General features: G+C 52.8%; 3 protein-coding genes across 4 annotated transcripts; 1 reads left to right on the top strand and 2 right to left on the bottom strand.

Annotated features, from left to right (window-relative positions):
* Nucleotides 1–116: 116 nt before the first annotated feature.
* On the top strand, nucleotides 117–6,375 carry NMRAL1 (NmrA like redox sensor 1). Its single transcript, XM_028705475.2, has 6 exons — nucleotides 117–411; nucleotides 736–805; nucleotides 3,119–3,357; nucleotides 4,486–4,735; nucleotides 5,716–5,906; nucleotides 6,117–6,375. Exons 2-6 carry the CDS (start codon nucleotides 766–768, stop codon nucleotides 6,294–6,296), a joined length of 900 nt encoding a protein of 299 aa, XP_028561308.2. The 5' UTR covers nucleotides 117–411; nucleotides 736–765; the 3' UTR covers nucleotides 6,297–6,375.
* Nucleotides 6,376–7,090: 715 nt separating this feature from the next.
* Nucleotides 7,091–16,202, bottom strand: DNAJA3 (DnaJ heat shock protein family (Hsp40) member A3). Of its 2 annotated transcripts, XM_028705473.2 has the most exons (12): nucleotides 16,016–16,202; nucleotides 15,043–15,179; nucleotides 13,261–13,344; nucleotides 12,914–13,114; nucleotides 12,451–12,603; nucleotides 12,029–12,176; nucleotides 11,712–11,776; nucleotides 11,482–11,610; nucleotides 10,778–10,893; nucleotides 10,279–10,376; nucleotides 8,915–9,036; nucleotides 7,091–8,197 (listed from the first exon to the last, which is right to left on the bottom strand). In XM_028705473.2, exons 1-11 carry the CDS (start codon nucleotides 16,182–16,184, stop codon nucleotides 8,930–8,932), a joined length of 1,407 nt encoding a protein of 468 aa, XP_028561306.2. In that variant the 5' UTR covers nucleotides 16,185–16,202; the 3' UTR covers nucleotides 7,091–8,197; nucleotides 8,915–8,929. The 2 variants fall into 2 exon arrangements, with proteins under 2 accessions (XP_028561306.2, XP_028561305.2); XM_028705472.2 differs by lacking the exon at nucleotides 8,915–9,036.
* Nucleotides 16,203–18,851: 2,649 nt separating this feature from the next.
* On the bottom strand, nucleotides 18,852–19,660 carry LOC114584770 (hemoglobin subunit alpha-D-like). The gene is made up of 3 exons (XM_028706849.2): nucleotides 19,502–19,660; nucleotides 19,206–19,410; nucleotides 18,852–19,077 (listed from the first exon to the last, which is right to left on the bottom strand). The coding sequence occupies exons 1-3, from the start codon at nucleotides 19,594–19,596 to the stop codon at nucleotides 18,949–18,951; spliced, it is 429 nt and encodes a 142-aa protein (XP_028562682.2). The 5' UTR covers nucleotides 19,597–19,660; the 3' UTR covers nucleotides 18,852–18,948.
* Between the last annotated feature and the right edge of the window lie 1,512 nt (nucleotides 19,661–21,172).

Raw genomic sequence — 21,172 nt, forward strand, 5'->3', positions numbered from 1 at the left:
ATAGGCGGGGAATAAACCTCACTGCGCCACGCCCCCTCCCCTGCTCGGCCAGAGAGATGAGAGCGGCGGGAAGGGAGGGCGGGAGGCGCGCCTCTCCTCTGCCCCCGCGCGGCGCCTGCGTGGCACTGCAGGGAGAGAGGCGGAGAGGGACTTTGTTGTACAGTGTTATCTTTATTGCCACAAAGCCAGTAAAATAAAATAAAAAAATAGCAAAGCCATGCCGCTGCTGCAGTGAAGCCCCTGCGGGGGAGAGAGTGCCTCCGAGCATGTGCAGAGTTCCTTTCCCCTTTCCCTCCCGCGGGCTGGACTGCGTGACGACATCGCCGTGCCTTTCGGAGTCACGCGCTGCTCACGAGGCTCCCTCGCACCAGGACGCCTTTTTCCTGCGGATTATCGTGATCACCAAGAGTCGTGAGTCTCTAGCCATGTGCATTCAGGGCGTTACCCTTAACACGTGTATTGACCAGGGGATGAAGAAATCCCAGCCCCCGTCATTCCAGATTGTGCCAAGTGGGGTCTCCAGTCCCTTCCAGGGACTAACTGGTGGCTCAGCCCGAGTGAAACGGGCATCCGATCTGCGATCCTTCCGTTGCAATTCCTGCATTGCAGGGGGGTTGGGCTGGATGACCTTTGGGTACCCCCCTCCAAGTCCTGCCTGGTGTCAGGAAAGCAGCGCCAAGGCGGGAGCAATCTCCCTCGAGACCTTTGCAAAAGTTCTTTCTTCCTTTCTCCAAGGTAGCCAAAGTACCCTCAGCTCCTCCGAGGATGGCAGAGAAGAAACGGGTGGTGGTTTTTGGAGCTACAGGTAGGTAACCTTCCAAAATGGAGACTAGGAAACATCTTGCGCATTATTGCATCTCGGCGGGACATGGGCGCGTCTCTCAGGTAGGTTGCCTGTGGGCGCCGCGGGGAGGCGGAAGATTTATCTCGCACCGAGAGGGGCTGATCTGCCTCCCCGGGGGCAGTTCGGGAATGTCAGGCTGTGGACCTCGGGGGCTTTAGATGGCCTTAATTGCATTGCTTTGCCTGCTTCAAAATGTGCTTAGGCAGTACTGCTGCATGTGTGTGCACTCCCCCCCCCCCCCTTTTAGGGAGTATACCCCAGTCTTGGTCATTGAGTCATAGAACTTACAGTTGGAAGGGACCACAAGAGTCATCTAGTCCCACCCCCTGCAATGCAGGAATCTTTTGCCCAACCTGGGGCTCGAACCCATAACCCTGAGATTAGTCTTTTGCTCCCCCTTCAGTCTCTGGCATATCCAGCTCTCCTGCCTGAAACCCCAGAAGAGCTGCTGCCAGTCAAGAGAAGTCAGCCTTCCCAAACTTGCTGCCCCCTAGAGTAGTGTGGTTCCTCACCAATTCCCCCGTCCCTTGAAAATTAGGGTCCTGGTGGGCCATTTAATGACATTCCGCTGCCTGCTGTAGCAACTTTAACGCACTGTTCTAGATGCTGCGTTGATTTTAATTGTATTATTTTTAATTCCTTCAAATTACAGTACCATGCAATGAAATGCAGTGTGAGAAATAAAAGCAGCAACGCAGTTAAAATGAACACGAGCATTTAGTGTGACGAATGGGCTGTCTCCACACATCGGAAGGTGGCGGGTGCTCCTTCCTGGGAGGCTTTTATAGGCAGAGGTTGGAGGGCCACCTGTCAGGGATGCTTAGAATTATAGAATCATAGAGTTGGAATAGACCACAAGGGCCATCGAGTCCAACCCCCTGCCAAGCAGGAAACACCATCAGAGCACTCCTGACATATGGTTGCCAAGCCTCTGCTTAAAGACCTCCAAAGAAGGAGACTCCACCGCACTCCTTGGCAGCAAATTCCACTGTCGAACAGCTCTTACTGTCAGGAAGTTCTTCCTAATGTTTAGGTGGAATCTTCTTTCTTGTAGTTTGGATCCATTGCTCCGTGTCCGCTTCTCTGGAGCAGCAGAAAACAACCTTTCTCCCTCCTCTATATGACATCCTTTTATATATTTGAACATGGCTATCATATCACCCCTTAACCTCCTCTTCTCCAGGCTAAACATGCCCAGCTCCCTTAGCCGTTCCTCATAAGGCATCATTTCCAGGCCTTTGACCATTTTGGTTGCCCTCCTCTGGACACGTTCCAGTTTGTCAGTGTCCTTCTTGAACTGTGGTGCCCAGAACTGGACACAGTACTCCAGGTGAGGTCTGACCAGAGCAGAATACAGTGGCACTATTACTTCCCTTGATCTAGATGCTATACTCCTATTGATGCAGCCCAGAATTGCATTGGCTTTTTTAGCTGCCGCGTCACACTGTTGGCTCATGTCAAGTTTGTGGTCAACCAAGACTCCTAGATCCTTTTCACATGTACTGCTCTCAAGCCAGGTGACCCCCATCTTGTATTTGTGCCTCTCATTTTTTTTGCCCAAGTGCAATACTTTACATTTCTCCCTGTTAAAGTTCATCTTGTTTGTTTTGGCCCAGTTCTCTAATCTAAATGCTTGAGTTGCGACTCCTGCATTGCAGGGGGTGGGACTAGATGACCCTAGGGGTACCTTCCAACTCTTCCATTCCGTGGTTCTGTGATCCACAGAGGCATTGCAGGCAACCTGAGTGAAGTTCACAAGGCCACCATGCCCTTGACTACAATTCCCATCAGCTTCTGCCATCGTCCCCTCTGGAGGACACCATGTTTGGGAAGGGTGGTTGAGACAGTGCCCAACTAGATTGACCTGAGGAACTGACCTTGCCTAAGGCAGGGCCTTGTCCTTTGTGAGGCATCTGTGGTCCATACTGCCGACTGCAGAGACAGCTGAAGAATCCAGGGAGTCTCCCCTCTCTCCTGGTCTCCCAAGAACGTGGAGAATAATGAGGGGAGCAGAACAGAGGCCAGAGGTACGCAGACGCAGTTTGAGACGGCTTGGGAGAGGAGCATCTTAGGAGGGGTGGAAGGCAGGGACCTTCAGCCCTGGCAACTGCTCCATAGGGGCAAGACCTGCTGGGAAGGGTTGCTGAGACCACTGGGCCGAGAAGGATTCCATTCCCTTGAATAAAGAATTCACGTCACCGGCATCGGATATTTCCTTCCTTTCTCGCTGACCTGCTTCTGGCTCCCCCCCCCCCGACACTTGCGTTCCCGCAGGGCTCCAGGGAGGCTCGGTGGCCAGGGCCCTGCTGGACGATGGCACCTTCCAGGTGCGTGCTGTCACCCGCAACCCGCAGCAGAAGGCTGCCCAGGAGCTGGAGAAGAAGGGCGCTGAAGTGGTGAAGGCAGACCTGGAGGACGTGCGAAGCCTGGAGCAAGCCCTGCGAGGGGCGTACGGAGTCTTCCTCGTGACCGATTTCTGGGAACATCTCAGCAAAGAGCGGGAAGTTGCCCAGGTGGAGCTAAGCCCAAAGATGAGGCAGTGCAGTGTGAGGGGTGCCCAACAGGCACGGGGGGCGGGGATTCTCTTTCAGAACTGGCTGCTGAGGCTGCATCTGCAGCAGTTTGATATACTATTAAGAGCATCACATGCCAATAATAAGCCTGGCAACAAACCAGCAGCCAAGTCTGATCTTGGTAGAAAAATGCAACCTGTGCTGCTGATAGAAGTAGTGCGACTCATGCAACACATTGGTGATTAATATACACAGAACAGTAATTATACATACTTTATCAACCTTCTGAGAAAAATACAAAACATTAAACAAAGCCACAGAGACTTGCAAACTACCCAGCCTAAAATGAACTTATAATGTCTGGTTTCAATAGATTTTTCAAATGCTTAACTTCATTGTCTACAACTTTATTAACATCTATCTACAACTCTACTAGCATCTCTCGGTATTGTGAATATCACCGAACTTACCTTTCGTTGGTATCTTCATGAACTTATCTAAAAGACTGAGTTAAGCATTTGAAAAATCTATTGAAACCAGACTTTATAAGTTCATTTTAGGCTGGGTAGTTCGCAAGTCTTTGTGGCTTTGTTTAATGTTTTGTATTTTTCTCAGAAGGTTGATAAAGTCTGATCTTGGAGACAGATGTGACCTGCTGACAGGATCTCTCTCATGCCAGCAACCCTCCTGCAGCATTCTGCACTAACTGCGGTTTCCAGATCAGCCGCAAAGAAATCCTCACATGGCTTGGATTGCAGGAAATCCATTCTTGAAGTAACTAACACACAAACTCCAGTGGCTAAACTATCCTGGTCTCAGAATGGTCACAGCTGTTGCACCAGCCAAAGTTGGCCAGAGCTACTCCTTGCCCCAAGGCCACTGGGGCGACAGCTGTACATTAAGCTGAAGGCAGAAGGCCAGGCCAGGGGGCAACTCCTGTGACCCACAGGGGCCTCCGCAACCCACAGCCCCGCAAGCCACCCCTTTGCCAAAGTTCTTTCACTGCTGCCGGGAGCGCAGGCAAGGACAATCCCCTGCCTGGGAGGGAGCCACCTTCTTCCTTGGGGGATAAATTTGGGGAAGACCAGTGCTTCCTGCCTCTCATTCCGTGTCCGGTTTTGCACCCAGGGGAAGCACGTGGCAGACTTAGCCAAGCGACTGGCCTTGGGCTACGTGGTTTACAGCGGCCTGGAGAACGTGAAGAAGCTAACGGAGGGGCAGCTGGAGGTGCCACACTTTGACGGCAAAGGCGAAGTGGAGGAATACTTTCGGGCTGTCGGGGTGCCCATGACCAGCCTTCGGCTGCCCTGGTACTTTGAGAACTTCATCACCATCTTCCGACCCCAGAAAGCCCCAGATGGAGACAGCTATGAGCTAGGTAACAGCATCCCTCCTTCTGCCCTTAAGAGATGCCTCACCTACTGCCCAGATTGGCAGGCAGTCTGATGCCACTGCCTCTCTCTTGCGGAGGAGGGAAGGGCGGGGGGGGGGGCTCAAGCCTCACCTTGGGCAGCAAAAAAGATGGGCAGGTGCTTTCCTTAGTCTGCCACTGCCCTCCTCACCCCATTCCAAAGGGTTCATTGGACCCCCTTTCATATTTTATTTTCATATATTAAATGTGTATACCGCCCTTTATCCATAGATCTCAGGGCATCACACAGCAGCATGGGCATAGCCAGGATTTATGTTAGGAGGGGCAGGCTTCATGCTGGGGGGGGGGGGACAGGCTTCAGTTAAGTTTTCTTATTGATTTACTTGCTCGAGGGGGGGCATGTGTCTCCTTGGCTACGCACATGCACAGCAGAGGAAAGTGCCTGCAGGATAGGTAGCACAGATCTCCTTCCACATGCCTCCCAATAAATTTGGGGAACTGACTGAATTATTATTATTATTATTATTATTATTTACTATAGAGCTTTGTATTCTTGGTGCCCCTTGTGCTTCTGATGGTTTCAGTCATATATTTGTGGGTCTGTCTATCTTGCAAGTCCCGTGTGCCACACCTTTTGCTCTCTCATTTCTTAAAGCGGTACCTTCCCCTTACTTGTCTATGCTGCTTATTGCAAATATCCAGATAACCAGCTTTATAATTTCTTCTTGTGAATGTAACACCCCATGACAGCCTTGGTTTGGTTTTTAGGTGTTTCTCTCATGAAGTTCTATTTTGTGGTTTGGGATGTATCAATAATATTCAATAAAAATATGCCCCCTCCCTTAAAAAATAATATCATCCCCCTTTGTGCATCCGGGTTGCAATTGATGGTCACCTGCACTTGCTCTGCCTGTGCTGTTTTCTCCTTCCCTTGAGAGGCCTCAGCTCCTGATCAAACCTCCCTCCTCTTCTCCTCTCTTTTGTAGCCATTCCCATGGGAGAAGTGCCCATAGATGGGATGGCCGTGGCTGATCTCGGGCCAGTTGTGGTTCGGCTGATGAAAGAGCCAGAGAAGTACATAGGCCAGGACATTGGGCTGAGCAGCTGCAAGCACACCGTGGCAGAGTACGCAGCCCTGATAGAAAAGTACACCGGGAAGCCTGTGAGAGATGCCAAGGTAAAGCAGGTGCATGGGCAGCCCTCCAGGGAGGGGGGTGGGGAGGACCACCGAGCTGGCACTCGCTGGAAGGGACAGGCCACACCCATCTGTATCTAAAGGCACAGCGAGAGCGCCAGATGCTGCGGAAAGCTCCCAGGCCCCTGTTTGTTTCCAGGTCAGCATTATCTGCAAGTTGGACCAATGCAGTTTCTCCTGCTCTTTCTGCAGATGTCGCTTGAATCCTACGAGAAGCTGGGCTTTCCTGGTGCCCAAGAGTTAGCTAACATGTTCCGCTTCAACATCCTGGGCCCAGTCCGAGATCCTGCCGTGACCCTGAAGCTCAACCCAAAGGCCAGGAAGTTTGAGGAGTGGGTGGCACAGGAAAAAGCTGCTTTCAAGGACCTCTAGCAGGGGAGGGGCCTCCCTGGGATCACCTGCTTTGTTCTCCCCTCTTAAATAAAAAAAGATGGCTTGGACCGTTACTCCATTCTCTTTGTAGGGCTGAGTTCATGGGAGGGGCGGCGGTTTTGAGGCTCACTTGCTTCAAGTCAAACCACAAAGGGGGGAGACCTGGCAGCTCCAACCACAGATCACTCAAGTCTTGGGCAGTTATTTGCCTTGGACAAAGCTACAAAGCCCAAGGCTGTCAGTCATCCAAGCATAACATCTGCTTGCATGACCCAAAGGAGGGGAGAAGTCATACTTGGGAATTGGCCTGGGCCAGGAAGTGATTTTGAGCCTGTGTCCTGGTGGAACCCTGTAGCAATGTAGCCTACCTTCTACTCCAGGGGCTGCTGGCCAGCTCTGCCCCACCCCTTCAGGAACCCTGAAGAATGGGAGGTGACCAGCGTAGTAGCAAAGCCTCAGGCTCTCTTGCCAGATAAGGTCATAGGGCTGACAGCCTGGGGTATGACTACAGAACCAGGAAATGGGGACTTGCCTTGTTGCTTTGGATCTAACAGCTGGATGTAGGAAGCCACATCCTAGTATGTGGGGTCAAGCAGGCAAACTAGGGAAAGGTGCTAGTTCAATAGGACGGCTTTCCTTTCTGAATCACCCCCTAGCAGCAGGGTTCAAGGATACAATTTCCCCTCCCCTCCCTCACCCAAGTAAAAGCTCAAGAATATTCTTCCACTTCTTGCATCCTTCCAGGTTGCTGTGACCTTTGAAAGGGAGAACAACAAATGGATGGATTCTAAAGATCTTTTTTACAGAGTGTATTTTACATTGATACAGAATCACCTTGCAGGCCAAATGGCTCAGGAGGCTGCACGTGCCGTCTGTTAGCAAGTGAAGGGAGAGAGCTCCAGTCCGGGTGGATTTTATTGCAGGGTGGGGTAGGAATCTTAAAGCGGCCAAATAAGTAACAGCGACTGGATGCAGCAGCCACCTTCACACCCCCAGCAGTCCTGACTGCTTTGTGGCTCAGCTGTGCCCAGCCTCATGGCCAGCTCTTTCAGAGGCCAACGGGGCGCATTCTGCTCTCGCTTCCCCGCCATCTGTCCTCTTAGGCCAAAAGTGCAGAGGGATGCTTCACACACAGCAAATGCTATGGGACACGCCTTCTGAGCGCAGGTAAATGGGAAGAGGCACGTTGTTGTATTTGACTGCTGCTGTCCTACAAAAAAATGTTGCTGCGCGAAGCAGCTGCTCCCAGCACTGCAACCTCACGAGCTAGCAGCAGAGCAAAGGGGCAACTAATTCAGATGCGTTTCAGATGCAACAGATCTCCCTGCCTGCCCATGTGCAATGGAGGAATCCCCAACTGTTTACTTACAGCTGCTGCAGTCGAGAGAAGCCGCTCTCCTGAGGCCAGGCTGTGCCACAAAACTCCGAAGCCAAATTCCCCTGGCAGCCAAAAGAACTCGGGGTGCAGGGAACTCGTGGGCTCTCCACTGCCTCTCCGCTTTTTGGAGCGGGCTGGTGATCTCAGGAGCTCTCTGCGGGGCTTGTCAAAACCTCGGGAGAGCAGGACTGTTTGCTAAACAAGACGGGTGCCTGATTTTTGCTGTCCAGGTTCCCACTCGGTGGTCTGCATCTGTCTGGAAAAGGAGGAGGGTCTTGTCCTCTCCAGGGAACCTGGAACCTTTTGCAGCTCCCGTAGGCGACATGGCAGAGGCCGCCCCTCCCAAGTCCTGCTTCCAGAGGCGAAAGCCTTCCACCTGCGCAGACGTCCTGCCAAGCAAGTTCCAGTGTCTCTGTCTAGGATTCTTCTTGCCAGGCTCCTGCGGTCGCTTCATTTCCAAGGAGGACGACACAGCCGCTCGACCGCTGCCACACATCACCCTAGTTTCCGGTAGAACGTTTCCCTGGAGCCAAAAGAAAAAGGGAAGTCTTATTGCACTACAACTACAAGGAGCAGCTTGCTGGCAAGGGCTGCCCTCTCCCCATGGAAGTCAACAACCAGCTGTAGCCACAGAGAAGCCTCATCTCCCTGTGACTAGTGGCAGCTGTGGGCCTGCAGGTCAACCCCTCCAACCCTGACATCCTGGGTGCAGAGTGGGCCTCTGCCTGGTCGCAGTTTAAATGTGGGCTCCAGTCTTTTGAGACGCTTTGCCAGCATCCAGTGGCAGGCAGTTCCAAGGGTTCAGGGCCTCAAGTGGCAATCCTTTCCAGAAGGACTGCACCTATGCAATTCACAAATGAATCTTATGCATTCTACCGACACCCAAAGCCTTATGCCCTCGCGCAGCACCGTCACATGTGGCTTGCAGTAGTAGATGCAGCATCCAGTCTCTTGCGCCCCCACCATTTATTTGTGTGGCTGTTGGGTCGCCGTTGCAACCAAAATCTGGTGGGGTGGGACAGCAGAGAGGAGAGGAAGGCCCAGTTGGTCAAGGAAGGAAGCAGTGCAACAGGCAGAGCTGGCACCAGACCAGCTGCTGCTCTTTACGGGATTCTAGGGAGGGAAGAAGGGTCTCTGCTACCTTGTCCCCCTCAGCCAGAAAGGCTGCCCCACCCAGCTGCAAACACTTCTGTATCTGCTCAGCAGCAGTGAGCACAGAAGAACACAAGAGGCCTCCTACCTCTGGCGGGGCAAATCAGGAGCTAAACATTTTCTTAAGTTTAGCTAGGAATCCCTCCTTGTCGTCCCCCTGGGCCTCGGGCCTCTCCTCGCCTGCCCCCGATCTAGTCGTCCCCCTGCCACCTAGACACAAACAGCAGAGAGCTGCGTCAGGATATGCAATTGTGAGATGGCGGTGCTGCTGCTGCCACCCATTGGCTCACCACACCTGGAAACATTTCCTGGCCCCTTGCCCAAGGAGGAGAGGCAAGGCCGGGGGAGGCATGCTCGTGCTGGAAGGCCTAACAAACTCATTTCGCTTCAGCCTGTGTTCCATGTATTGGAAGTGCCCTGGGATCAACCGAGAGGGACTTTTCCATTATACTGCTTTGCCAATGATGCTTCTTGGCCTCTGGCTTCTTGTTCTCGTGCCTAACTCTCATCTCCAGGCAGTATCTTTGCTGCTTCTCACAGCATCTGTTTGCAATTCCAATTCTATCTCTTAGATGCCAACTCTGCCAACCTGGTGCCCCTCCAGCCATTCTGGACTGCCAACCCCATGAACTCCAGGGTCCTGTGGCTGTGCTCCCAGGGGCCGATGGACAATGCAGACCAAAGCATCTGGGGGCCACCTGCGTGGTAACGGCTGCCTGGCTCTTTGGTCTCCTTTCTGTCACTCAGCTGCGTCAGGAAAGACAGTCCAGCTCCTTTAAACCCAGACATGAGGAACTCGTGGTCCCCTAAATCTTGCTGGACTATGGCTTCTATCATCCCTGACCGCTGGCTATGCTGGCTCCTAGGGCTGATGGGAACTGAAGTCCAACATCTGGAGGCCAGATCTTTACAAGGCAGTTGTGCAAGGAAGGGCATAAACAGCCTCTCCAAGGGCCCCACCCCTTTCCTTTATAGCCTAGGCCTTCAAATCCAAATCATACTGTACCCCCTATCAGGGAAAATGTCACAAGGAGACCAAGAATGTGAAGATAACTACTTTAAAAAAATCCAGGCTGTCTGAAATGCCTCTTACTACATCCTGTGTCCTCTGGTCCCAAAATCAATACCCGCCTCTTCCTTTTTAAGGGAGAATCGCAATCCTTTAGCTTAAGATGAGAGCTGGCAGGTAAGGAGATGCTAAGAGATGCCACCTGATCCCTCCCCCAAGTGAGGACCACAACACAACCAGACTCGTTCCTTGTGGCATCCAGCAATGCAAAGAGACCCCCATTCCAGCAGGAGCGCAGGTCACACCACTGCCATTGCAGCTAGGCCACGTAAGTCCCATGTTGCCCAGCTCAATAACATCGTAAGCACCACATTGCATTTAATGAGGTGGCGGGAGGGTCCCCTGCCGCCTCCAAGCGCCCCACCTTGCAGGGCTCCACTTACCAGTGGCTGTATTGGTGACGCCATTCACGGTCCCTTCCACTTCGGTTTCGTCTTCTGCATAGCTCAGCATCAAGGCTCGCTGGCGGTCTGTCAGCCTCCTGCAGCACAAAGGGGGGAAAGGGCTACCTTGGAGGCATCCACTCGGCAGGAAGGCTCACGATCCTGGGAAAAACTTGAACCGCCTAATGAACACGCCTACAAGCTAAAGGCAGCCTCTTCCCCTGGTGTCTGCCAGGCTTCCCAAAGCCACCTTCCTGCAGCGCTGGATCCTCTCTTTAAAACCCAGGTGCCTCTTCCCAATGAGGGCTCACTAATAACCCATTATATACTGCTTAAGACAAAAAGGGGTGTGGCCGGAGGAGAGGTGGACTTCCTCCCCTGTATCCATCATTCCCTGCTACATCTCCCAAAACAAAGGCCACTTTGCATTTTGCACCGTTGCATGTCTAACATGCTCCTGCTGAACGCCACCATCCCCCAAAAGCCTCCCCCCACTTACTTGGGAACTTTGATCTTTATGTGAATATAGTGGTCGCCGTAACCGTAACTGTTAACTCTGGGAATGCCTTTCCCACTCATCCGAATCTTCTGGTCAGCTTGAATGCCTGGGGGGATCTGGCAGAGAGGTGGAGGAGCAGGGTTTATTCAGCATTTTGCATACAACCATGTGTCTGGTTCTATTTATTTCTCCAGGGAGCCCCCCCCTCCAACCAGACAAAGAGAATTCAATTTAAAATAAGCACGGCTCCCACAGGAGTGTGTAGGCAGCCAGTCAAGAGACAGGAGAGGCAAAGGAGAAAGGATAACAGCCGACACAGATCCAGGATGCAATTCTAAATATGCTTATTAGGGAGCAAGCACAAGTGATCACAGTGGGATTTACGGAGTAACATGTGCAGGATTGTGCTGTGCAAGTCAGAGGAGGGACACTGTGGCAACATGCTCACCACATGCAGAGTCCTGCAGCAGAAGACCAGGGCAGTGAGAGCATACAGTGCTTGACACAGACTTCCATTTGGATGCAGTAAACATAGTAAGATGAACAGGGCGCCCTACTCCATAGGCTGGGAGATCCCGGCCATCCAGGCTGAGCTCTCTGGAGCGAGACACCTGAGCCGTATCACCAACTGACAAGGACCAGAAGGCGCAGCCATACAGACCACCCGCGTGCTCCCCGTCATCAAGGGACCTGCTGCTACATACCGCAATGCTGATTGTCTCGTACAGACCAGGAGACCTGGCTGTGCCGCCGAGGACAGCTTGTGCTATGGAGACATAGAGGTCCGAGTGGATGTCTGCACCGTCCCTCCGGAACGTAGAGCTCTTCTGAACCTGAATCCAGAAAGAGGGTACAGTTCATGGAGGAGGCGGCAGCAGACGGGTGCAGTCTTCAAACAGGGCAGAGAATCATGGGAACCCAGACAAATACGCACCCGGAAGGTAATGAAGATTTCCCTCTTTCCTACAGGCATCCGAACTGTCTGTCCATCCTCCACACCTGAAGCCAGAGCAAGAGTGTAGTAAACAAGGGCATTCCCCTGGTACTTCGTGCTTGTTTCTCATCCGCTATAGGATTCTTAAATCCTCAGCAGCCCACCTTTGCAAAGGCCCACTCCACCCCAGCCCTCCCTTGATCCATTCTGCAGGAAGCAGCTGTTGTTCCTCTGCTCTGACCCAACCAAGCTTCAGGAAAGCATGGCAGCAGCCACCCCATCTAATGAAGAACCCAAACAAGGCAGAGCATGCTGACCTGCGGGAACTGGGACCATCACCACCTTCTTCTGCTTGGTCTGCCCAGAGCCGCGACACATCACACAGGGGGTCGTCATAACTGAGCCACGCCCGCCACATCGCCGGCATGTAGAACGCATGACAAAGGGACCTGTGTTGATTGTCTCCTATGGGGGGGGGGGGAGAGAAGATGCAGAGAGAGGTGATGCCTTTCTGGGCATTTTTGCAAGCGGGGATTCTTTCTTCGGCATTTTCTAGGTGTGGGAGTCTCCAGTGGCTGATGACTCCCAATGAATCTATATCAAGCAAGCGAAGGAGGAAAGCTCTCTGCCCTCCTCCGAAAAGCAAAGTTGTCCAGTTGGCACAGGCAGGAGGCTCCGCACAGCAGCGAGGTGAGCAGAGCCTGCTTTCCTCTGCGTTGTGACCTATCAGTACACTTACCATGCCAGTGCCATTGCAGTAGTGGCAGTGTTGCACTTTGGTGCCCGGCTCGTGCCCTTTGCCATCACAGCGCTGGCAGGTGTCGTTGATGTTCACTTGAATCTCCTTGTTGACACCCTTGGCAGCCTGGTTGAATGTCAGTTCCATGATATACTAAAGAGAGAGAGGGAGCAAAGGCAGCCATCACTCAATGCCCAGGCAAAGATCAGGGCCAGCTATTTTGACTCGTCATTTTGCACACAGCAGAAGACAGTGATGTGGGGCGAAATGTTTCCCTGTTTTAGGAATGGCCCTGTCTCATAAATAGTGCAATTGTAAATATTAAATCAGGCATTTAATGAATTACTACTTACAAATCAAATTGGACAACTGGGTAGTCAAAACTAGAATCCCAGTTATAATGAACTTTTTCCAAGTAACTTTCCCTTAAAAGCTACACATGCAGACAGATTGTTATGCTCACTTCCTGGGGCTGGTCAAAGGCAGTGTGGAAGTCTCCAAAAGGGGACCCTGAAAACTCCCCAAAGATCTTCCTGAACAGCTCCTCTGGATCCACAGACGGGCCGCCACGCCAATATTGTTGCCCGGATCCTGCTGAGCTTGCATCGAAACCGGCTGTCCCGTAAGTATCAAACTGTTTCCGTTTCACTTCATCGCCTAAGACCTACAAGGAAGGAAGATGAGGGCTTTATTTTTGCCTCACAGAGCTAACATGGCTAGATTGTGAAGCCGTGATGCCATTCTGAGCAATGGGACCACTCCTAAAGGAGCCCACCATCACCCCCCTTGAAAAAACAGCCCCCACGTTACCTCGTAGGCTTCAGCCAGTTGCGAGAACTTCTCCTTCGCTTTAGGGTCATCTTTGTTCGTGTCCGGGTGGTATTTCTTGGCAAGCTAAGCAAAAAGACCCAAATGTGAAGATGAAGCACAAGGGAATCACTGTCATCGCTGCTTCTTTTTGTTACTGATTACAAGATTGTATCTCAAGTCAACTGCATTATGCTCAAGTTAGAAGAGTATGGCATCACTCAAATTTTATACCATGCGACAAGGAGGGTTTAAGAGTAACAAATAACAAGAGCATCATAAATCCAAACTAATTCCCAAAATAATATGGTAACACATATGGTGTTAAAGGTAAAAACTTTCAAAATAAGCTGGTTGATGTAAAGGAAAATAATTTTTTTGGCTTCTATTGTAACATGGAAACACAGTGGCCTTTCAAAAATAATCACTATTTCTAGCTATGGTCAGATGATGCAATCTGATGAAATATCTGTGAAAATGGGAGGTTATAGGTCTATTACCACTATGGCTTAAATCTCAAAAGCATACATAGGATAAATAGGACTCCAGCTGCATTAGAAAAATATTTACAATTTCACTGGAAGCAAAGAATTACTACCCAAAATCAATATCAATTAATGAAAGGTGGTGCCCTCCCTCTTGAGATACAATTGGTACTGATCAGTGAGCTTTCAGTACCAAATGAAAAAGAAAAACCCTATTCCAGCAGGTCTTTATGGTTTAGGTTTTGCCTGCAGGTCTGTTGCTACTGATGCTCTTGTTGCAGTTTTATCTACTCTTTTCACTTTTCAGAGTTATTGGTACATTTAGAAGAGCTCATCAGCCTGACTGCCCACCTGTCCACATGCTGAGACACATGGTCCACAGCTGAAGTGTATATGAAGCCTTTCTTTAACCTTGAGGTGTCAGGATGCCACCAATCTCAAGTGTGCAGAGGTTCTGTCCCCCCCCCCCCCCGGGAATGGATATGCCCACAGAATTTCTTTTAAACAAAAGCTGAGAAAGAGCTGTTCATAAAAGATGTGCCCTTACTAGGAAGAATCTGTTTCCTAGGCATCAAAACACAAAGCTATCCTCAGCCAGTTCTTTTTACATAAAATAATTCAGATACTAATCATTCTCTTTCCTTTTTCGCTTAGTAAGGCCTTCGAAAGTGGACTTCCTTTGTCTATTCTAATCAAGACGAAAACCAAAAGCAGCAGTTAAGAAAGCAGATGCCTGTGGCAGACAAGTTGAAAAAGTAATTGGGGAACAGATGCTGCAGACAAAAGGCTGGAAATATCCTGATAAGAGTGTGACACAGAGTGCTGTGTAGGCAAAGCTCTACCATTTCCATTCCGAGAAATACATACCTGCAGGTGGACTTCTAATAAGAAGGGACCCTTGATTTTTAAAAAATAGAAAAACCTGGGACCCTTTACTTCAAAGCAACAAACATGGTTGCTCTTTCAACCACTATGGACCAGTTTGCTTCTCTCAAACTGGTCAATCACGTTAGAATGTCCTTCTCCACCATTTCCTAATACTTTAAAAAACCTCCTCTCCACTAGCCTATCCCTTCCTAAAGGCCACTCAAAAATTATCATGATTATTATATGCTTATTTGTACCCCACCTTTTCCCCTGAGGGGGCTCAGAAAGCATAAGGCACTGCAGTTAAACATTTGTACGCTGATGCCCTGCAGAAGAGGACAAATGGAACATGCCGGCACCCTGTAACTCCAATGCTACCTTCCTGTTTCGAGAAACATATTTTCTCAAAGACATTTCTTTTCAGCAAACATGCCTGGTAATAGGCCTTCTTGATCTCCTTCTGGCTGGCATTTCGAGGCACCCCCAGGATCTGGTAATAGTCCTCTTTGGCACAGCTTGCAGGGCTGGTATGAAACGAGGCAGCGCAGGCAAGAGGATGATGTATCACGCCTGCAAAAGAACAAAATGGGGTTTTAGGACAACAGACTGTCTCGTTCTTAGCTGTGTGGTCTGTGCAAAAAGCGCCACGAGTCCTTTGGAATTCAGGACACCAATCGGAACAATCCCCCTATCCTAGTCAGCCGGAACTTGGGCACCGTACCTGCCTAACCAAAGTCCATAGGTAAATGAGTAATGGATGTGTTTAAAACCTGCCTTTTCTCCTTCAGCCAACCCAACAAGCACGGATACCGGCCTCATGTCCATTTAAAACTGCACAGCAATAATTACATGCCAAGGATCCTAGGACCCGTAAGGCACCGGTGCTGCCACAAGTCACACAGTTGGCTGTGTCCTTGGAGATAAAGGTCTGATTTCTCTAGGAGAGCTGCATTCCCACAACACCTGGAGGACACGGGGGTTGCAGAAGGGTGTCCTAGAGCAGTGATGGCCAAACTTGGCCCTCCAGCTGTTTGGGGACTACAATTCCCATCATCCCTGACCACTGGTCCTGTTAACTAGGGAAGATGGGAGTTGTAGTCCAAAAACAGCTGGAGAGCCAATTTTGGCCATCACTGTCCTAGAGGGAAAGGGTCGCTGGCCAGGAGCTTGCAGAATAGGGCCAAAAGGGCCCGATCTCGTCCTGCTCTCACCGCGGCCGACCAGTGCCCCTTGTGCGGAGCCAAGAAGCGGAAGCCCAAGAGCTCCGGCAACCCCCATGCGGAAGCACCGAATGCCTCCTCCGTGAATCTCTCCCCCCTTCTAAAGCCACCCCCCCATGCTGCCGCTTCTCTCCAGTGGCAGGGAGTTCCACCGGCGGTGCCCCGTGACGTCACGCGCGCCCTCACCGGCGCCTCCTCCGAGCCGCCGGGTCGCGGGGGGCCAGGCGGGGCCCGCGCTCAGCCAGCGCGCCACGCGCAGCGCCAGCAGCCTCCGCCGGGCCTCGGCGCTGCCCAGCCGGCTTCCCCCGCCAACGGTCGCCGACAGCCGCAGCGAGGCGCGCACCGCCGCCGCCATCTTGGGCCGCCGGGAGACACCGCGCAGGCGCAGGAGAGGCCGCCGGGCACGAGAGCGCCGTTTGCGCAGGCGCAGGGGGGCGGGAGGCGGGGCGGCCCTACTGCGCGTGCGCCCGCTCGCTCGCCCGCCGCCCCGAGACCTTCCTTAGCGGTCACTCTACGCCGCGGCGCCCTGGTCTCCGGGTTGCTCCTGGGTCCTAGCGCCGCCCCGCTCCAGGCTTCGCTGTGCAAGCGCAAAGGGCACGAAGAGCTCTGTGGCGTCGGGAAGACGAGCGCGTTGGTGCCGGCGGGAAGAGCTTTCGTGGGCGGTTCTTTCCTTTGCAGCTTAGGAGAAAGAGCCAGCGGCTACGCGGATACATACATACATACATACATACATACATGTTGTTGTTGTTGTTGTTGTTGTTGTTTAGTCGTGTCCAACTCTTCATGACCCCCTGGACCAGAGCACGCCAGGCACTCCTGTCTTCCACTGCCTCCCACAGTTTGGTCAAACTCATGCTGGTAGCTTCAAGAACACTGTCCCACCATCTCGTCCTCTGTCGCCCCTTCTCCTTGTGCCCTCCATCTTTCCCAACATCAGGGTCTTTTCCAGGGAGTCTTCTCTTCTCATGAGGTGGCCAAAGGACTGGAGCCTCAGCTTCACGATCTGTCCTTCCAGTGAGCACTCAGGGCTGATTTCCTTAAGAATGGATGCGTTTGATCTTCTTGCAGTCCATGGGACTCTCAAGAGTCTCCTCCAGCACCATAATTCAAAAGCATCAATTCTTTGGCGATCAGCCTTCGTTATGGTCCAGCTCTCACTTCCATACATCACTACTGGGAAAACCATGGCTTTAACTATACGGACCTTTGTCGGCAAGGATGTCTCTGCTTTTTAAGATGCATGCATACATACATATCTGGCCGAGGGAAGCTGCAGGAAGAGGAACCGGCGAGATCAGGCGCGTGTGTCTCCACTGGGTCTGGATCTCGCCTCGTCCCCCTTGGAGCTACCAGTCGGGAGGGCCCGGGTGCCCGGCGGACACGTCGGAAGGGAGTCGGGGCGGCTGACTTTTGCGCGCGATGAGCGCCGTCTGGCGGGGACGCCTGCCCGGGCAGAGGCTCTCTGAAGGCGAGGGAAGGGGTGGGGGGCGTGCCGTGGCTCCAACGGAGGCCGCCCTGCTGGGTCTGCGATGGGGACGGAACTGGGGCATTTGGGGAGGGGACGGAGGTGCGAGGAAGAGGGAGCAGGCAGCTGCGCTAGGCTGTGTCCTGCCCGCCCCGTCTAAGATTACTGGCCACGGCTTCAGAATCGCCCCGTTCCGCTACTAGTGTTTCTCAAACTTGAGTCCCCACTACGCTATTCCGAATGGAAAGCGTAATGCTGGTGGTCAGTAAAAGAGGTTTAAAGACTCTCTCAAGGCAAATCTAAAAAAAAGAGTAGCATAAACACCGACAACTGGGAAAATACTGGTCTGCGAGCGCTCTAGTTGGAGAACAGCTTTGACCAAAGGTGTTGAAGACACTCGAACTCAGGACGCAAGGGAGAAAGGTGCTAAGAGGAAGGCATGCTTGGCAAATCCACACCGTGAGCGACCCCCGCCCAGAAACCAATGTCCCCACTGTGGAAGGACGTGTGGGTCCAGAATTGGCCTCCACAGTCACTTACGGACTCATTGTTAAGACCGTGTTGATGGAAGAGTCTTCCAGGAAGACCATCTTCCTCGGCTACGAGGTGTCGCCAAGGAAGCAGGACTACAACTCCCATCAACCCTAGCTAGCAGGACCAGAGTTCAGGGATGATGGGAATTGTAGTCCGACGGCAGCTGGAAGCCCCAGTTTGACCGACGGTTTGGCCTTCAGACGGAGGCGATCGCGGGTTGCTGTTGTGGGGCGAGAGGAGCTGCCCCTCGGCTTTCCGACGCCCTCCTTGCTTCCATCTCCAAGCTCTGACCTCCGGACCCAGCAGCAGCCCGCACAAGACCCTCCTGTCTCGCCCAGCGCCCTCTCGTGGGGTGAGGGGCAGAGGGGGACTCTTCCCCCCCAACTGATTTCGGGGAAGAAGTTCTGCGCCCCAAGGAGCCCCACTCCATGCCCTGGCGGGGACGGGGGTGTATATTCGCTTAGTGGAAGGACCCCGCCCTTCTGTCAGCGGCTGTATTTCCATATGTTGCTCAGTTCCAGGGATCCCTCAGTGGTCATCATTCCCACCCCACCTGGGTTCACTTTCCGCTGGGGCAACAGTCCTATGGGGTGGGGAGAGACGACGACGCAGACAGGCCAGGTCTCCCGTCACCCTCCCTCCCTACGGTCAGGAGAGTCGTTGGTGGGAGCCTTATACCCAGGGGAGAAAAAAGGATCTTACTGAAGGCCTGGCCGCCCCTCACTAAAGCCCCCCTCGCTCGAGGAACAACGCTCGCTGCCCCATTTGAAGAGAAGGTCTGAAGGCTCCTGCGCGCCCCCTTCCCGATCTCCAAGGGAATACAGCGAAGAGGCTGCTCCAAGGCTTATTAGGAAGGAGCCCGAGGCTCGCGCCCTGAAGATGGTCAGCAAGAGGGCTTTCATCCCTTCTTTGGACTCCCTCATCACCTTTGAGCTCTTCTCCAGAATAGAAGTTCACAGTGCTGAGTCCAGAGCCTCCCCCCCCAACCCTGCCCTCCCCCAAAAAAGTGAGGCGCAGCAGAGAGTGGTTCATGCGTTTTATTGCTCAATAACACAGCGGAAGCGGAGCGCTCTAGATCCAGAGCCAAATGGCAGCTCCGAGGGGGCGGGCGGCGGGGGGCTCATCTGTACTTCTCGGTCAGCACCTGGGCCACCAGGCAGAAGAACTTGTCAAAGGCCATGTAGACCAGGGCGTTGTAGTCTCCGCGGAGGCTGGAAGCCAGTGTCACGTGGAGGCACCTGGTCAGAAACTGCAAAGGAGAGAGAGAGAGAGAGAGAGACGGGGGTCAGGAGGGGGGGTCGGTCAGGTGGGGGAGGGTCGAGGGAAGACCCAAGGCGCGCCCCTCCTGGCCCTCGTCCGCCCCGTCGGCGCGCTTGCCTTGAAGTTGACGGGGTCCACGCGGAGGTTGTAGGCGTGCAGGTCGCTGAGGTCGGACAGGCAGGCGCGGATGTTGTCGATGTTCTTGATGGCGCTGTCGAGGGCCTTGATGATCTTCTGGCCTTGGTGGTGAATGTCGTTGGAGCCGGGGCACAGGTCGTAGTGCGGGAAGTAGATCTTGGACTGCATGTAGACCTGGAAAAGCCTGCGGGGAGGGAAGGGGGCCGTCAGGAAAAGGGACGGGGCGGGAGGAACCAGACTGGGCTTCTCTCCCTTGGCCGCCCCCTCGAGCCTACCTGGTCAGCGCTTCGCCGCCCATATCCTCGTGCTCGGGGGCCAGTTTGGCCCAGCAGCTCTTGATCACCTTGCACTCGTCAGCAGTCAGCCCCATCTTGGCAGCAGGCAGCAGGTCGAGTTACTCTGTAAGTTCCAGGAGGTAGCGGAGCAGGGAGTCCTGCAGGGGCCGCCGCTTTTATAGCCTCCGCCCGCCCCTTCGAGCCGAGGCTGCAGCCGCCGCCCTCTTATCGCGCAGAGCCGGGTTGCGGGAGAGGTCGCCTGCGCTCGGGCGGAGAGCTAAACTCTCCCCATGCGCTCCTGGAGGGGCTCCGGGCTCTGGCTGCTCCGGGAGGGAGGGGTGCTTACCCTTTTACCACGACACTCCGTTCCAAAGAGCCCCCTCCCTCCAGGCTGCCCCCTACACTCCCCCTTCCGAAACCATCTGGGACATGCAATGACACATGTGATGGCTTATTTTTGTAAAAGAATGTATTTTATCGTTTCCCCCCCACATATAGTGGACATATGGAAGTGAGAGCTGGAAGTGAGTATGGAAGTGACAGCTGGACCATACAGAAGGCTGATCACCGAAGAATTGATGCTTTTGAATTCTGGTGCTGGAGGAGACTCTTGAAAGTCCCATGGACTGCAAGAAGATCAAACCTCTCCACTCTTAAGCAAATCAGCCCAGAGTGCTCACTGGAAGGACAGATCCTGAAGCTGAGGCTCCAATACTTTGGCCACCTCATGAGAAGAGAAGACTCCCTGGAAAAGACCCTGATGTTGGGAAAGATGGAGGGCACAAGGAGAAGGGGATGACAGAGGACGAGATGGTGGGACAGTGTTCTTGAAGCTACAAACATGAGTCTGACCAATCTGTGGGTGGCAGTGGAAGACAGGAGTGCCTGGCGTGCTCTGGTCCAGGGGGTCACAAAGAGGCGGACACTACTAAACGACAACAACAACAAATAGTGGACATAATTTTAAGCATACCATAGGCAGCAAAAGCTAGTCTGTCATTTCTAGGGAAAAGGTGTAACAGCAGCTTAAAGTTGGAAGCATTGCTTAGAACCAGTTTCTAATGCCTATCTAAGTCTCTAGTCCAATGCGTCTCTCCAGATGTTTTGGTCAGTCTGGGGAACTTGTCTCAGCTGATGGTCCCATCTCATGTGAGGGATAGATGCCAAGTGTTTGGTATGGATGTGTTTTGATAATCAAGCTGTAAATTAAATGAAATAATTTAATTAAACCTCAAAAACTGTCTTCAAACCTCCTGACTCGACCTCACATGGCCTGGTCTAGAGCAGGCTTCCTCAACCTCGGCCCTCCAGATGTTTTGAGACTACAATGCCCATCATCCCTGACCACTGGTCCTGCTAGCTAGGGATCATGGGAGTTGTAGGCCAACAACATCTGGAGGGCCGAGTTTGAGGAAGCCTGATCTAGAGGGAGAGTGACTGCCTTCCTGACCCCACTGGGGCCCTCTCCCCAGTCTCCTTCATCCTTGACTTCCCTTCCCTCACTCTATCCATCTATCCATCCTAAGTCACAAACAACCACCACAACTCCCCTTGGTTTGCCAGTCGCAATGCACACCTAGGGACGGGTGCTGCAAGTGTGCAAATGATTAAGAGCTCCTTGTTTATTTTTGCGTGGCCGAGAGGGAATCTTGCAAGCCTGAGCTTGAAGCG

The sequence above is a fragment of the Podarcis muralis genome, chromosome 14, assembly GCF_964188315.1.
Source record: "Podarcis muralis chromosome 14, rPodMur119.hap1.1, whole genome shotgun sequence".
NCBI lineage: Eukaryota > Metazoa > Chordata > Lepidosauria > Squamata > Lacertidae > Podarcis > Podarcis muralis.